The sequence below is a fragment of the Prenolepis imparis genome, unplaced genomic scaffold (genome assembly GCF_030444845.1).
Source record: "Prenolepis imparis isolate NDT839.2.m4 unplaced genomic scaffold, iyPreImpa1.0 SCAF_14, whole genome shotgun sequence".
NCBI lineage: Eukaryota > Metazoa > Arthropoda > Insecta > Hymenoptera > Formicidae > Prenolepis > Prenolepis imparis.
Genome location: NW_028141172.1, coordinates 4,726,517 through 4,743,642, shown reverse-complemented (window position 1 = coordinate 4,743,642; position 17,126 = coordinate 4,726,517). Strand labels below are relative to the sequence as shown.

Sequence of the window (17,126 nt, the reverse complement as noted above, 5' to 3'; positions counted from 1 at the left end):
ATTATAACGTGTAGTTTCGAGCATTGATTTTCTTGTATCTTTTTTTTTTAATTTTCTTTGCGCTCATTTCACTTTATCGGTACTTTGATTAAAAAGTATCTTTCTAAAAAAAGGCATATTAAGTCGCGAAAAAGAGGTAAAAATACTTGCGAGAATCGACTTAATAACATGCCTTTTTTTTGGAAAGGGATTGATTTGAACAAAGTAACTTGACATGATTAAAAAAAATATAAATAAATATTCAGTCCGCGTAAATACAAATATGTATAGAACAATTTAGAGAAATAACCGGAGTCTTTTATATTTAGGAGTGAATAGAGATCTCACAAACATTTGATGTTCTTGGTTCTAGACAAATGCGGCTGTATGCGATTACAACGATGAAAGTATGTGTTGGATTAGGAAAAGTAAGTTTCCCGCAAATCCTGTACCGATGAACAAAATTTTCAAAAATGGATTCAAAATCTTGGGCGACAATACTATCGCGAATGTATATAAGATAAATGAAAAAATACGATCTGAAACAGAGAATTACATTCGTGAGCAGGTGAAATTAAGCGCGATAAAAAAAGATATGGAAATTGTTTTGACAACCGTACTCCGTTTCAATGTTCGGAAATTTCAAAATTCAACGACACATCAACCTGACGCACAAAACGAATCGACTGACGAACGAGAGCATAAAAGCTGTGAGTATCTTTTCATTTCATATGTTTTTACATACAATAAACTTTTTTATAGTTATATTTTTTAAATTAATCGTAAACGAAACATATTTGGTGAACATATATTTTATTTTGCAAAAACTACACCATTTTATCCTTCTGTCAACGAATCTGTACATAAACCTGTATTGAATGTTAAAAATGTGTCGAAGCTTTTCCTCTTCAGATACAAAATACAAAGGGTTTTTGTATTCTGAAACTCTCTAAAATATAACGAGAAATAATTTTCGATGCTGAATAGCTGTTATATATAGAATTGTCGCTTTGTAAGGTTTCGACGACGATGCAAAAGTGCGAGAAAAATGTATGCATTAACAGAAAAGTTAAATTTTAATTTTAATATAATAAAAATTGTTCCTAAATTGTTAACGAAAAAATTGATCTCTTTACCGCTTTGCCACTTATTACATTTTGACGTTTTTAACACTAGATCAAAATATGTTTATGTAAATGGTTTGCAATAGCATTATATTCAATTTTTAATTCTTGAAAATATGAAATATTAAGTGAATTCTAAAAATACTCTTTATTTTATATGCAAAGATTGAATGTATTTATCGAATTTTATTTATCTATCTTGACTATTATCTGTTGTTCTTTATATTTTCATGTTTTCTTTTTTTTCCTTTTTTTCTTATTTTTAGTTTTCTGTAACGAATTGAACACACTTATAGGCGAGTTTCCCTATAAGAATTCTAATATATCGCTGTTCATGTTGCTACCTGCTTCACGGAAGCCAGGTACCAAGACTGTTAATATAAGCCTCAACATTTCTAGACTTTGCGCTTTGATCCAACGATTGTCGACCGACGAGGGAATCTGCAAATTGCGCAATTTGCTAGATAGTGATATGAAGCCGTCGATAAAAGTTAGATCCTTGTCTTGGCCGGTCTTCGAGTTGGAGAAAAATCTGAAAATCCGTGAGCTGCTGCAAGCTTTAGGCGTCGAACAATTATTGATGCCCGACGCGATCGATTTGGATACTTTCTTCGCGAAAGAAAATCAGAGTGTGCAATATGGAACTTGTGTGCACCGTGTTCACGTCAATGTTACGGAAAAAGATACCTTCGGTGGTGCGATGACTTTATTCACCGGACAAAAGTGCTTTGAGAACATGAAGCTGAACAAGGTGGAGATCAATTATCCGTTCGTCTGGTTGATTTATGACAAACGGCATCGAAACATCCTCTTCATCGGCGCTTTCAGAAAGTCTGATTCCATAAATGAGACACTTATATGAGGACGAATACAAATGAAGTTCAGAGATACGAATCGGACATATGAAACGGTTACTAGAAAACAGATCTGTAGTTTTTATTGAAAAATGTTGTAATTATCGAGGCGATTTTTTTCTTTGGAATCAACTTTTTGTCGATTTGAGTTAAAATGCGCGAATTATATATATAGTGTTTGCTGTTGTCTAAATAAAATTATATAGATCATCTTGATGAAATTTTGACGTCATCTTATATCTTTATATAGATATAATAAAAATATGTATTATCTATATCTGCATTTTAGATGAAAAAGGGTTATCTTTACTAAATTATCTAGAATTATGTTTAGATAATTTAGTTTAGAGTCATAGCACATAAAAATACTTAAGTAGTATAACTTAAATATCTTTTATTATATATAATTAAAATTTTTTTTATAACTGTGTTTACATAAGCGGTCTTAAAAATAATATAAATTATTATTATCTATAAAAGTTATCTAGATGAATCGTCATATAATTTTATCTTTTATCTCATTTTTATCAAGCTAATTTTAAAATCACAATAAGCACAATACTGTATATATATTATAGAAAATACTCTAGAATCACTCAACTTTTTTAAAAATTTTGAGACCGATGATATAAATCAATGTTTTGTGTCATACAAATTACATACAAATTAATGTTGGCTTGCTGTTAAAATTTATGAATTTTGTGAAAATCGAGAAAAAAAGGAAACTCGTATATTTCAAAGTATTTCGGAAATTTAATCTGTTAGTTAGATAATTCTCACATAAATTTATTCATGCATTTGAATTTCATTGTTTTATATCTTCTAGTCGTTTTAATTAACTGAAGTTGGACATATAATTTACCTTAGAAAGTGGTAATATTATTATCTAATAATATATTAATGTTAAATTACTATATATAAATCAGTGAATATATACATATATATACACATACATATACATACATATACATGCATATACATATATACTTTATTTAATTTATAATATATGCACATATTTATGTATGCATGTATGTATGTATGTAAAATATTCCTGTTATAAATGACATTATTTGTATCGGATTCTATGCTCGGAGGAAACATTTAGAAGCGCAAAAATGGTTTGCTGTCGAAATTTAACATTATATATTATTGTGTACATATATTTTTAGTAATGTTTTTACAATTGCAATTAAAAACAAAATTTGTGAAAATATTATATATTTGTTCCGTGCTAATGTATAAAGACAAAAAATGGAATTGTCTTTCTCTTTTCAATATTTAACCGTGCGATGTGGTTAATTCTGTTTAATTTTGCTATAATATTGCAATAGCATTATATTCAATTTTTTTGTTATTATATCTACATCCTTCTTTATTATGATACGGCAATGACACAATCGATGGATTTTTGATTTCTTTTTCATTTGACGTACGCTATATATAGGTGTTTATCTATGTCTTTATGTTTTTACAATTGCATCACGATGTATGAGAAAATGTATATTTACATAATATTGTAATAAATAGATTGTAATAAATAAAATTGTAATAAATTTTTGGATATTAATATCAAATTATGTTTCGTTAATATGTTCTATGAGTGTGCTTGTATTCGTGTGTATACGTGCATGTTATAATTCTGATAGAATGGTTATCTTCAATTTAGAATAAAGAATCAAGTGAGAGGAGGGTTTCAAATTTGAAAATTATACAAAAGAATCTTAGAAGAAGATACATCAAGAGAACAAAATTATCTCATATTCGGCTCAATTATCAGTGTAAAAATTACATCTTATAGCAACGTTCATTAATACTACACAAGCGAGATTACAGTTGCTAAATAATATTGCGATCAAAGTTTTTCCATAAAAGATTTACGTAGGCCATATGTTTGTCCTTGTTTTTGCTATTTTATAAACAGAATGTAATTAAATATGGAATGAGCAATACTAATTGATAAGTCCAAAGATTCTTGTATAAAATTTTGTAATCTTACAAACAATTTATCGAATAGATAATGATCTAAAATATAAGTTGCTGTAAATAATATTTTATGTTGTTAATTTATATATTCTTGTATCAAGTGAATTTATATTTCGATGTAAGCATTATCTATATTTTAGCGAAATGTTTTGCATTTTAAATATATTTCAATAAATGTAATTTTAAAAAGTATTACTTCCTCAGCTTTCATTGCAGAAAGTATACTTGAATAAACGTTAGAATTAGATAATATCACTGTAGATTATAACACATTTTTTGTTGAATATTAAATATTAAACAAAGTTTCAACGTAGTCATTTAATAAATATAATAAGTTATATTTAGATTATTTTTGATTGATGACACTTTTGCATTATATATGATTAAAATGAGTCAAAATTTATAGATTTATATTAGATATAATCGTAGATTTATAAAGAAAAATTCGACGAAAATGTACAAAAGCTTTAAGTTACATCCGATTTAATTTCTTGCGCACAAATTACATTCGGCAACAATATATACGCGTGCGCTACATAATATAAATACATGAAAACGGCGGCTATATAATATCAAGACACTGTTTTGCTACCGTGATAGCTAAAATGGAGCAGCAAAATCCAAAGGAGGAAATTGGTAAGTCAAAATATCTTTTACAAAATCAAATAATTTTGATTCCGATTTCACAAATGGATAATTAAGATATATAACGCTAATATTTCCTTTGTGCTTTATTACTTTTAACATACTTTTTTTATGTAATTTTAAACATTTCGGTGTTATTTATAGTGAACATTGCAAACCTCGTGATTCGTTAGATTTAAATAGAATCGTGTACATTATTTCGAAGACTGGTATAATTATATTTTCGCGTATATTTTTTAATTACTTTTAGATATACAGGAAATAAGTTCAATTTTAACGTAAGATTTTCACTGCGTAGACAGAAAGTATATCTGAATAACTGTCAGAATTTTTTGGATAAATAAAATTATTGCAGAATATAATTTTTTTATTGTTAAGTATTAAATATTATCAATAATAATCAAACGATCTCGAATTTTGCGTTTATTCTACTTGCAGGAAATGAGCAAAATATTGTTTCTAGAGTTTGTTATGTATTAATCGATGTTAAAATGTAGACATGTTAGTAAACATATTTATAATAATATATTTGCGAATCCCATTTTCTATTTTTCTTTCGATTATCATTATATGTTGATTTTAATGTATTTTTCGAGTCTAAAATTAAATTTGATATATAATAAATATTTATTATTTTATTATTTATACATGCAAAATACTTGTAGAAAAATTTTAATACGTTATACTTTGTATTTAACATTTCTTTGATTTCAAATATTGTTATGAAATATTGTTTTAATTAATTTATTAATATTAATTGTAATTTGTTCTGATTTTCTATTTTCAATATATGTTTTTTGTCAATTTTGCTTGATTTTTTTTCTTATTTATTTTTTTATATTCGCCAGAAGAAATAATGACGGAGGCGCTTTTCAAATTCTCGATCAAATGTCTGCGCAAATATATGAAGTTCAATCCGAAGAGCGATTATGCCTTTAGTCCGTATAACATGTATGAAGGACTATTTTTGGCTTACCTTACGTCCAGTGGTGTTATTGAACAGCACTTGAAAGATATTCTTTTTCTAACGAAAGTCCCGAAATGTGACTTGAGAGGTACTTTTAATTTTGATAAATACAACGAAACGGAGATGAGCGCAGAGGTAAATAATTCTGAAACATTTTTGCATTAAATGATAGAAACAATATTGGAACAAAAATAAAAATTTGTATGCCACTTTGTATAAATGACAAGTAAATATATTTATCAAACAAAAACTTTGCAACTCTAAATAATTTATTAAGCAATCTTTTAATAATAAAACTTTTAATAAAATTCACAATAATTTTTTTTATCGAGATATTTAATTTTGATTCTTTTTTTATATAGATGTAGTAGTATTTTTTGTTTATTTTTTTTTTGCAATTATATAGATGCAATTATAATTTTTTACAATTATATAGATGAAGTAGTAAATGAAGTAAGTAGGCGCGATTTTAGAATATAACGCAAAGATTCAGCCTAAGTAAATAAAAATGTGAATGAAACAATTTAGGAAAATAACAGAAGTCATCTATTCAAGAATGAATAGGGATCTCACAAATATTTGATGTTCTTGGTTCTAGGAAACTGCATCTGTGGTTACCTGCAATTACGAGAACGAAAGTATGTGTTTTATTAGAAAAAGTAAGCTTTCCGAAAACCCTTCATCGATGGAAGAAATTTTTAACAGCGGATTCGTAATCTTGGACGACAATACTAATGCGAATATAAATCAAATCAATGAAAAAATACAATGTCAGACAAAGAATTACTTTCGTAATCCGGAGAAATTAACCGCGATCGGAGAAAATATGGATATTGCTTTGATAACTGTGCTCCGTTTCAACATTCAACAATTTATTTTAACCGCCTATCAATCTGATGCATCAAGAGCATCGATTGATCCTAACAAACGAATGTGTCAAGGCAGTGAGCATTTTTTTATTTTGCATGTTTATATATAATAAATCTTTTTATAGTTATATTTTTATAATTAATCATAAACAAAACATATTCTGTAGACATTTTAAGCACATTTTATCTCTTTTATTAATAAACGGGCACCCAAAGCTATAATATTAATTATTGAATATGTGTCGGAATTTTCTTTGTCTAAAGAAACAAAATACAAAGAATCTTTTGTATTTGAAAACCTCTTAATATATAACAAGAAGTAGTTTTCGATGCAGAGCAGCTCTTATAAAGAATTGTCGCTTTGTAATGTGTCGACAAAATACAGTTGGTACCCGGGTATAATACTTTGACGCAAATGTGCAAGAAAAATTTATGCATTAACAAAAAAGTTAAATGTTAATATAATAAAAATTGTTTTTAAATATTTGAATTTGTTAACGAAAAGACTTTGATTTTTACCGCTTTGCAACTTATTTCAATTTCACGCTTTTAACACTAGATCAAAATATGTTTTGTATTAGGCTTTTTATTTTTGAAAATATGAAATATTATATGGATTTTTAAAGAAGTTGTTATTTTATACGCAAAGATTGAATGTATTTTCGATTTCATGGATTCATCTATCTTGACCACTCTTTCTCGTTTTCTATATTGTAATGTTTTCTTTCTTCTTTTTTTTTTTAGTTCTTTATGAGGAATTAGGCACACTCGTAGCTAAGTTCCCTTACAAAAATGGAAATATGACGCTGTTCGCGTTGGTACCTGTTTTCTTAAGCTCATCACATGGCAACAAGTTCGAAATAGACACTAGCAACACTGCTGTTTGCGATTTGATCGAACGATTGTCGACCGACGAAGGAATGCACAAATTGCGCAAGCTGCTGGATAACAATGCGACATTAAGAATGGTTAAAAACTTCTTGTCTTGTCCGGTCTTCGATTTGGAGCAAAATCTGAAAATCTGTTCGCTGCTGCAAGCTCTAGGCGCGCCAGAATTAACGATGTCCAACCCCATCGATCTGGACAAATCCTTATTCGTGAAAGGCGAGCATAAGGTGCAATACGGCAATGTTGTGCACCGTGTTCGCGTCAAGATCACGGAAGATGACACTGTCGCGAGTGCGATGACTTTGATCACCGGACAAAAGTCCCTTTCGAACACAAAGCTGAACAAGATAAGTAGCAATTATTCGTTCGTCTGGTTGATTTATGACAAATGGCATCGAAACATCCTCTTTGTCGGCGCTTTCAATAAATTAAAATAACCTGACCTAACTGGTTATTTTAATAAATTTTAAAGGACTCATCTTTTTAGATAAGACGGACGAATAGATATATTAAGTTCAGAAGTATACAAATTGGACATGTATTCACTATGAAACGACTATTAATAATAGATTTGTAATTATTGGAAAATGTAATTGTCGAAGCTATATTTTTTTTCGAGTCAATCTTTTGTCGATTTGACTTAAGATTCATTATATTTCGGTCGCAAAATACTCTATAATCAACTTCTGTTATGAATTTGGAGATAGGTGAAATAAATTAATCTTTTGAGTCATACATATTTATGTTAGCTTGCTATTAAACTTATGAATTTTCTGAAGGTTGAGAAAAAATAAAATCGCTCCTTAAAGTATTTCGGAAATATATAGTCTGTTAGATAATGGTCATTAATTTATTCTTGCATTTGAATTGAGGTCATGGATGAAAGGAGAGCACATACGCCAAAACGCTGTTTCGAGAAAATTGACTTCAAAATTTACATTAGAATATTACTTAATGAAAAATAATACAATTAAAACCATTTTTTAAATAAAAGGTGTAGTAACATATCTTTCAAACGTTCTGAAAACAGAGGTCATGATTTGAAGATGACATTTGTTTTTTTTATCAGTTTTAAAAATTTGATTTATGTGCCCTTTCTCCATAAATAGGATAATATCGTAAAAAAGTGATCTCTTTTCTAATTAAATATAATTAAATTTATTAAATATAATTTTATTTAATTAAATATAATTATTTATTTAAGTTATAACTTTCTACATATTGTTTAAATAAATATTAAAATAATTATATAGCATTATAATATATTATATATTATATAATATATTATATATTATAATATATACATAATATATATTATACAGTGTTGTGCTTAGATGATTTTAAAGTTAGCTAAATAAAGATGAGATAAAAATATGTAAATTCATCTTAGATAAAGATGATTTTGTTTTAAATATATCTAGATAAAAGATAAAATTATATGGCGATTCATCTAAATAACTTCCAGATAATATTATTTTTAAAATCGCTTATGTAAACAGTTAAAAAATGTAGATAAATAATAGTAATAAATAAAAATATAATATAAAAAAAATGCAAATTATAAAAGAGATATAAAAATATATTTATACTTTCATTTATAAGTTTTTATCGTTTACTGCTCAAGTTCTACTACTTAAATATTTTAGTTGTGCTATGAAACTCTAAGGACCACTTCGACCAACTCCGATTAACTTTAATCGACGATTAAAGTTAATTAGAGTTGGACAAAGTGACCCTAAACCAAATTATCTAAATATTATTCTAGATAATTTAGTAAAGATAACACTTTTTTTTCATCTAAAATTATTATTATATTATTTATTATATAATATTGTTAGAGAAATAATTTGTTTTTTATATATTATATATATATATATATATATATATATATATAAAACATACCTAAGTCGATTTAGATGATTTACGGAAATAGGGCACAAAAGCCTATGTGCCCTTTTTCCATCCATGGCCTTAATTATATTGTTTTATATTTTCTTGACGTTTTAAATAACTGAACAAAAGAACATATAATTATAACATTAAAAAAAGCGCTGATATTATTGTCTCATAATATATAAATGTTAAATTTCGATGATGAATATATGTATATACACATACATATACATTATATGTATACATATATATATATATATATATATATATATATATATATATATACATATATGTACATTTTTGCATTTTTCAAATTCTTGGTAATGTTTACCAAATTTGTAAAAATGTTATTTATGCTGAGATAATATCTCTTTCTCAAATATGTGTAATGTGCGCTGTGCTTAATTCTGTTTTAATTATGCTATAATATTGTTATTACATTATATATTATTTTTTAATAATATATTATATCTACATCATTTTTTTAATAGTCCAGCAATAACAGAATTGTATTTTTGACTCCTTTTCGTACGCTATATATATAGGTGTCTATCTATTCTTTTAAATTTTTATAATTGTATCTCGATGTATGACATAATGTATATTTATATAATAATAAATAAATATTGAATTTTTGATAATAATATTAAATGATAAGTTTTGATGTTTTGTTAATGTGCACTTATCAGCATATTTGTATTCGTGTGTATATAAGTGCATGATATTATTCTGATAGAAACGGTTACCTTCAGATTAGAATGAAGAATCAAGCTAAAGAATAGTTTCAAACTTGAAAATTGTACAAATAAATTTTGGGAAAAAAAATTTACTACCAGAGCAAAAATTACATCTAATAGCAATGTTAATTAATAATAATGCGAGCAAAATTACAGTTGCTAAATAATATTGCGATCAAAGCTACTGAAAAAAATACTTGTGAATTTCACGTGGGCCACACGTTTGTTTCTGCTTTTGCTATTTTATAAACAGATTGGAAATTAATCGGGAACAGGCAATATTAATTAGTAAATTTAAAGATTCTTTTATAAAATTATGTGTAATTTTGTAATCAATTTGTCGAATGGATAACGATCTATAATTACGCTGATCATACGTTCTTTAGTCTAAAGAACAATCCTTTATTTTAAGTAACTGTCCTTTAAATTTTCATTTTTTCAAAACTCAATTTTGTTCTTTATTTTTACATATTTGTCTTATATTACAATTTTGTCCTTTATCTTTTACTGATGCGATGATAATAATCTACAACTTACAATATTACATATTACAATATAATTATGTTGGATGGTGAGACCAAGTCAAATGGCAGCTCTAGATTTATACAGAAAAATTTTGGACGATGATAATAATGTATAAAACACGCGGTTTAAATTTTCGTACACAAATTTCATTCGGTGACAATATATTCGTGCGCTACATAATATGATATAAATATGTAAAACGACGGATACATAATATCAAAGCACAGACAAAGCAAGTTTGTCACTGTTTTGTTACGTATAGTTATAATGGAGCAGCAAATTCTAAAGAAGAAAATTGGTGAGTCGAAATATCTTTTACAAAAAATCAAATAATTTTGATTCCGATTTAATAAACAGATAATTGAGATATACAACGCTAATATTTTTTTGTAGCACATATTATTTTTTAGCATACTATTTTAATTTTATATATTTCGATGTAATTAAGTAACCATTGCGTAGTGAGTCTCGTGATTTTTTAGATTTGAGTAATGCACATTATGGTATACATTATTTCGAATTCTGATGGTATTAACTATATTTTAGCGTATATTACCGTATTTTGTACACGTAAATGTACACGGAATATAAGATCAATTTTAACGTACAATTTTCACTGCGTAAACAACGAAAAGTATATTTAATAAATACCAGAATTTTAGATATATGTACATATATAGAATTATTGCAGAATATAAATTCTTTATTGTTAAGTATTAAACATTACTAATAAATATTATCAATAATAATCAACTTTGAATTTTGCATTTATTTTACTTGCTGGAAATATAATCAACATATTGTCAAAAAGTTTGTTACATATTTAACAAAGTTTGACCATAAACATATTAGCAAATATATGAAAGCATATATTTATAAATCAATTGAATTGACTTGCATTATATTTCGTGCGCAATATACTTTATGAACAACTTCTGTTACAAATTCGGAGAGCAATGAAATAATCGTTTGTTCATTTAAATTTAATGTGTGCATATGTATTAAATTTATGATTTTATGAAATAAAAAAAGGCTCGTATTCTTTAAAGTTGCAATAAAAAAATGGTATATAAATGTATTATTCTCACTTAAATATGTGAACCATATGCGATGTCTTTATCACTATATTAATTTTACTATAATATTACTGTAGTTAATTGGAATATAATTAATGTTTTTCAAATATTTTATCTATATCTTCTTTTTCATGGTTCAACATTAACAAAATCGTTGAATCGTTTGTGACTACTTTTTTACTTGACGTACGTTATATAAATGTATATATAGGCGTCTATCTATTTTTTTATATTTTCAAAATTGTATCACAAAATGTGAGATGACATATATTTATATAATTATAAATAAATTTTGAATGTTTGACATTAATATTAAATTATATGTTTTGATGTTTCGTTGTGTATCTGTGAGCGAGTGTGTTTGTATTAGTGTGTATATGTTTTGATTTTGATAGAATAGTTATCTTTAGTCTACGAAAAATCGAACGAGAGGACGGTTTCAGATTTGAAATTTATACAAAAGAATCTCAGTCGAAAAAGAGGATATATCAAGAAGAACAAAATTATTTTACATCCTCAATTACCATCGCAAGTATTACATTCTATATCAATTCTAATTATCATACGCGAGCAATACTGTAATCGCTAAATAATATTGCGATTGAAGCTGTTAAATAAAATATTTGCAAATTTCGTAAGACATAGATTTGTTTTTGCCTTGTTATTTTATAATTAAAACAGAATGGAAAACAGGATGAGTCAGGAAAAGGCAAAAGACATTGGTAAGTTCAAAGATTATTGTATAAAATTATGTAATTATTGAGTTGTAATTGTTGATTTATCTAAAAGATGATAATCTAATGTAAAACATACTTTGCTATACAAATAATTTTTGATTTATTTATTATTTTATATATTGTTCTTTAAAAAATGTATATTTCGATGTAATTTAATGACTAACAATAAGACATGACAAGTATTGCAATTCGATTGACTAATTTTTTTCTAAATCTGCATCAACTATAATTTAGCTACTGGTACTGTGTTTTATATATATATGTACAATAAGTTTATGAATTTAAAGGTTAACATTGTCAGTTTTCACGGTAGAAAAAAAGAACGTTAGAATTTAAATTTAATCATTGCAGAATGTAATTTTTTTAGTGCTTTACATATTTTTTAAATATTACTTTAAATATTACTTTCAAGTTTTATCAATAATAAGATCTATCGATGTCAAGTTTTGCAAAATTCCATATTTTAAAATGTAAGTGAAATATTGTTTCTTGAATTTGTTATGTATTAAACAATGTTTAAACGTAGTCATGTTGTTGAACTTTGATAACAGCACATCAGTTTATTTCTTTTTTCTTTACTGTTTCAATTTTTTTTATATGTATATTAGTGATTGTCTCGTATTTTGATTTTAAAATTAAATATGAGTTGTAATAAAATTTTACTTTACGCGCTTAAAATAATTTTCGAATATATCAATACATTATGCTTTTTGATTTAATATATTATGTTTTTTTAATTGATGAAATTTATATATAAATTTTAATTGTAATTTATTGTAATTAAATTACTATCTACGCTTAACATTCTTTTCTTTTGAGTTCGATTTTTACTTATTTATCTATTTTATTTGCTAGAAAATATAATAAAGGAGGGGCGTTTCCAGTTTGCGATTAAATGTCTGAATGATGTTATGAAGATCAAGCCGAAGAAAAATGTTGCCTTTAGTCCGCCTTGCATATATAAAGGACTTTTAATAACTTATTTAATGTTGAGAGGTGAAATTGAAGAGCGCCTAAGACAGATTCTTTGTTTAACAAACATGGACAAATTAGATTTGATAAATTACGGCCGTCATAAATTATACTCGCAGGTAAATATTCCTGACGCATTTTTGCTTTAGATGATATATTCTATAATGGAAAGAAGTCAAAATTTGTGTTTAAAATAACAGTTTTTAAAATAGCAGTTTTGTGTTTAAAATAACATGTAAATATAATTATGTAACGAGAATTCCGGCAGTCTGAAAGATTAATAAAGGATTAGATGCGTTTAAAAAAAAAGAAAGATACTTTTTAGCGATATTAAAATTCAATGCTTTGTCACTTGTTAAATTTGTCAGTGAGCGGTTTCTTAATGATATAGATTCTTCAATAAAATTCAGAAATCTTCTTTATCAAAATATGTCTACAATTTTGATTCCTTTTCATTTTGATTAATTGAAATGAAACAACCAGGCGAATTTTGAGAATATAGCTCCACATAAATATAATGATTGCAAAAATAAAAATTTAAATAAAGCTATTTATAAATGATTGGTGTCTAGGAAGAAATGAATATTTGACAAACATTAATTTGATATTTTCGATTCCAGAATGCATCGGTGGTTTATCCTTACCATTACTATTATGACGTAAACTGTTTTATTAAAGATGATATACGTTTAAAAGATGCACTACTTCATTTTTTGCACGCACCAGTCGTATCGCTAGTTAGTAAGTCCAGTAATTCTGAGCAGCTAATAAATTACATTAATAATAGAGTATTGAAGAAAGCGGTAGATGGATACATTCGTGATCCCGTGAGCTTAGCCGTAGATGGACAACATATCGAATTAATTTTGATGACAACTATCTGTGGCAAATTTCAAAAATTTCAATATTCAGCGGCCGGTGAAGCTGACACACTAAATATGTCGACTCTTATTGACCAACAAAATATTAGCTGTAAGCATTTTCATTTCATCTGACTTACATAATATACATCTTTTTATGATATAATGTTTTTAATTAGTCCTAAACAAAACATATTTTTTGTAAAGGAAATACGTAAATTTTATTTTTAATCTGTGTCCGGGTACTCGATGAAAGTTTTAAAAAATATATTAAAAATATATATTGAAAAATTTTTCTGCCTCAAACAAAATGTCAAGGGCTCTGTACTTAAAAATAATGTATTAACATATAACGAAAAAGATGTTCGTTAGCAGTTGCTATAAGACATTTGTCGTGATGCTATTTGTCAAAAACACTCATTTGGTACCCGGGAATCCATACATTAAGGAAAAAGTGAATAAACATGACTTGAAGAATTAAATATGACAAAAAAGTTAAATTTTAGAATAAATGAAATTGTAATTAAATGTTCTTTTAAAATTGTTAAAGAGATAATTTTGATTTTCATTGCTTTAAAAATTATTTCATTTTTAATTGTCCAACATTTGATCAAAATATGTTTACGTGTAAAAGATTTTTCATTCATAAGAATGTGAAATATTATAGATTTTCAAAAATTTATAATGTTTTATATGGAAAGGACAAATGTATTTTTGATTCCATCTATCTTGACCACTTTCTGTAGTTTTTCTATATTCTTAAATTTTTTTTAGACTTCAATTACAAATTAAGCATGCACGTGAACGAATTCCCTTATGAAATCGGTAAGATGTCGCTGTTCGTGTTCAGATCTGCTTCACGAATCTCAGGAAAATGGACGGTTAGCAAAGATGCTAACACTGACATTTGTGATTTGATCAAACGATTGTCGAGCAGCGAGGGAATCGGCGAATTGCGCCTACTGCTAAACAGAAAAATATCATTATCAGACGAGGTCAATACACCCTTTTCGTTTTTCCCGGTCTTTGATGTGGAGAAAAATCTAAAAATCCGTGAGCTGCTGCAAGCACTAGACGCCGAACAATTGTTGATGCCCGACGCGATCGATGTGCATGGTTTTTCCATCGGGAAAGAGAACTGCCCTAGTGTGCACATCGGCAATGTCGTGCACCGTTCTCGAGTCAAGGTCACAAAGAAGGATATCGTGGCAGGTGCGATGACCTTGATCCATACCGGACAAGAGTCCTCTTCAGGCACCAAAGTAGTCGACGTAAATTATCATTATCCGTTCGTCTGGCTGATTTATGACAAACTACGTCAAGAAATCCTCTTCGTCGGCGCTTTTAATAAATTCGCCAATCCTGTTTCTGGTTCAAAGTAGACGCAATCGGAAACAGATTTAGTTCAGATACACGAGTCGGTTTTATACACTTTGAAACTATTGATATAACGGATCAGTAGTTATTGAAAAATGACATTTAATTATCGAAGTTTTCTTTTTTATTTTAAGCGATTCAACCTTTGACGATTTGAGTTGATATGCATTATATTTCGTGCGCGATATACACTCTATGAGCAAGTTCTGTTAAATTTCGGAGGCCAACGAATTAATTTTTTGGTCATTTAAATTTAATGTTTGCTCGTATTAAATTAAAAAATTTTTTAAATTTTGAAAAAAGGCTCGTATTCTTTAAAAATTTAATTAGTTACTTGATTCTCATTCATTTATTATAGCATTTGAATTTCATTGTTTTATAATATCCTGCCTTTTATTTTATTAAGTAGAAAAACATAAAACATAATTTACATTAGTAAGCGATATTATTGTCTGACGATATGTCAATTTTATATTTGGATAAAGCAGCGAATTTATTATATGCATACAAAATTTTTTAATATATTAATTGTGCGGTGGCATTGTAATTGGAAAAAAATTATCTTCTTAAAAATGTTTGTAATTATGCAATGTATTAAAATTTCTTTAAATTTTGTTACAATATTGTAGCAAATAGCATACTTTATTCTTTTGATAATATATTATATCTAAATCCTTTCTTTATAGACCGACATTAACAGAATCGATGGATTTTTGATTATTTTACTTGTCGTATGCTATGTATATAAATAGGTGTCTATATCTTTATATATATATTTATAATTGTATCACGCGATGTATGAGATAACAAATACTTATATAATTATAAATAAATTTCGAATTTTTGAACATCACAATAATATCAAATGTTTTGATGTTTTTTTAAATATATATTTGTGTGTGTGTGTATATCTGCATGTTATAATTCTAAGAATTATTTTCAGTCTATAAAGAATCAAGCGAGGGAAAGATTTAAAAATTATACAAAAGAATTTTAAACGAAGGTATACCAAAAAGACAAATTAAATTTACATTTGGCTCAACTACCAGCGCAAAATTAACATTACATAGGAACGTTAATTAACATTACGCGAGTGAGATTACAATTGCTAAATAATATTGTTATTAAAGCTGCTACTAAATGAAAAAACTTGCAAATTTCAACCACACGTTTGGCCTTGCTTTTGATATTTTATAAATAAAATGGTATTAAATCAAGATCGAGAGACAAGACGAATTAGTAAGTGCAAAGCGATTATTGTATAAAATTATGTAATTTCTCATTGTCAGTCTATTTATTGAATAAATAATGATAAAATAGATCTAGTTACGCAAATATTTTTTTGTGTCATTATTTTATATATTGTTGTTAAGTGAGTTTATATTTCTATGTAATTTAATGGCCATCGCATATGGCAAGTCTTGCAAGATTGGATTGAAATACTTTAGACTCGCGTACATTTTGTCGAAAGCTTGTAAGCTTTTTTATATTTTAGTGAATTTTTTCGCCTTTAACATATACATAATAAATTCAATTTTAAAGTATTACTTCCTCAGCTTTCACGGGAAATAGTGTACTTCAAAAAACGTTAGAATTAGATAGTCATCGCAGAATATAATTTCTTTATTGTTAAAGATAAA

The 17,126-nt window shown here is 26.8% G+C and overlaps 2 protein-coding genes across 2 annotated transcripts; both read left to right on the top strand.

Moving 5' to 3' along the window:
* The first annotated feature begins 433 nt into the window (after positions 1–433).
* LOC145945568 (serpin B5-like) lies at positions 434–1,965 on the top strand. The gene is made up of 2 exons (XM_083054630.1): positions 434–689; positions 1,370–1,965. The coding sequence occupies exons 1-2, from the start codon at positions 434–436 to the stop codon at positions 1,963–1,965; spliced, it is 852 nt and encodes a 283-aa protein (XP_082910756.1).
* A 2,580-nt stretch (positions 1,966–4,545) lies between these two features.
* On the top strand, positions 4,546–7,746 carry LOC145945566 (serine protease inhibitor 88Ea-like). Its single transcript, XM_083054629.1, has 4 exons — positions 4,546–4,576; positions 5,434–5,687; positions 6,151–6,496; positions 7,166–7,746. Exons 1-4 carry the CDS (start codon positions 4,546–4,548, stop codon positions 7,744–7,746), a joined length of 1,212 nt encoding a protein of 403 aa, XP_082910755.1.
* The last annotated feature ends 9,380 nt before the right edge of the window (positions 7,747–17,126 follow it).

Excerpts from the sequence above, each read along its gene's own strand:
- LOC145945568 (XM_083054630.1), top strand. The coding sequence starts at position 434 with ATGAACAAAATTTTCAAAAATGGATTCAAAATCTTGGGCGACAATACT. Across the intron at positions 690-1,369 it reads CGAACGAGAGCATAAAAGCT|TTTTCTGTAACGAATTGAAC; the intron begins GTGAGTATCTTT and ends TCTTATTTTTAG.
- LOC145945566 (XM_083054629.1), top strand. The coding sequence starts at position 4,546 with ATGGAGCAGCAAAATCCAAAGGAGGAAATTG. Across the intron at positions 5,688-6,150 it reads AAACGGAGATGAGCGCAGAG|GAAACTGCATCTGTGGTTAC; the intron begins GTAAATAATTCT and ends TCTTGGTTCTAG. Across the intron at positions 6,497-7,165 it reads CAAACGAATGTGTCAAGGCA|TTCTTTATGAGGAATTAGGC; the intron begins GTGAGCATTTTT and ends TTTTTTTTTTAG.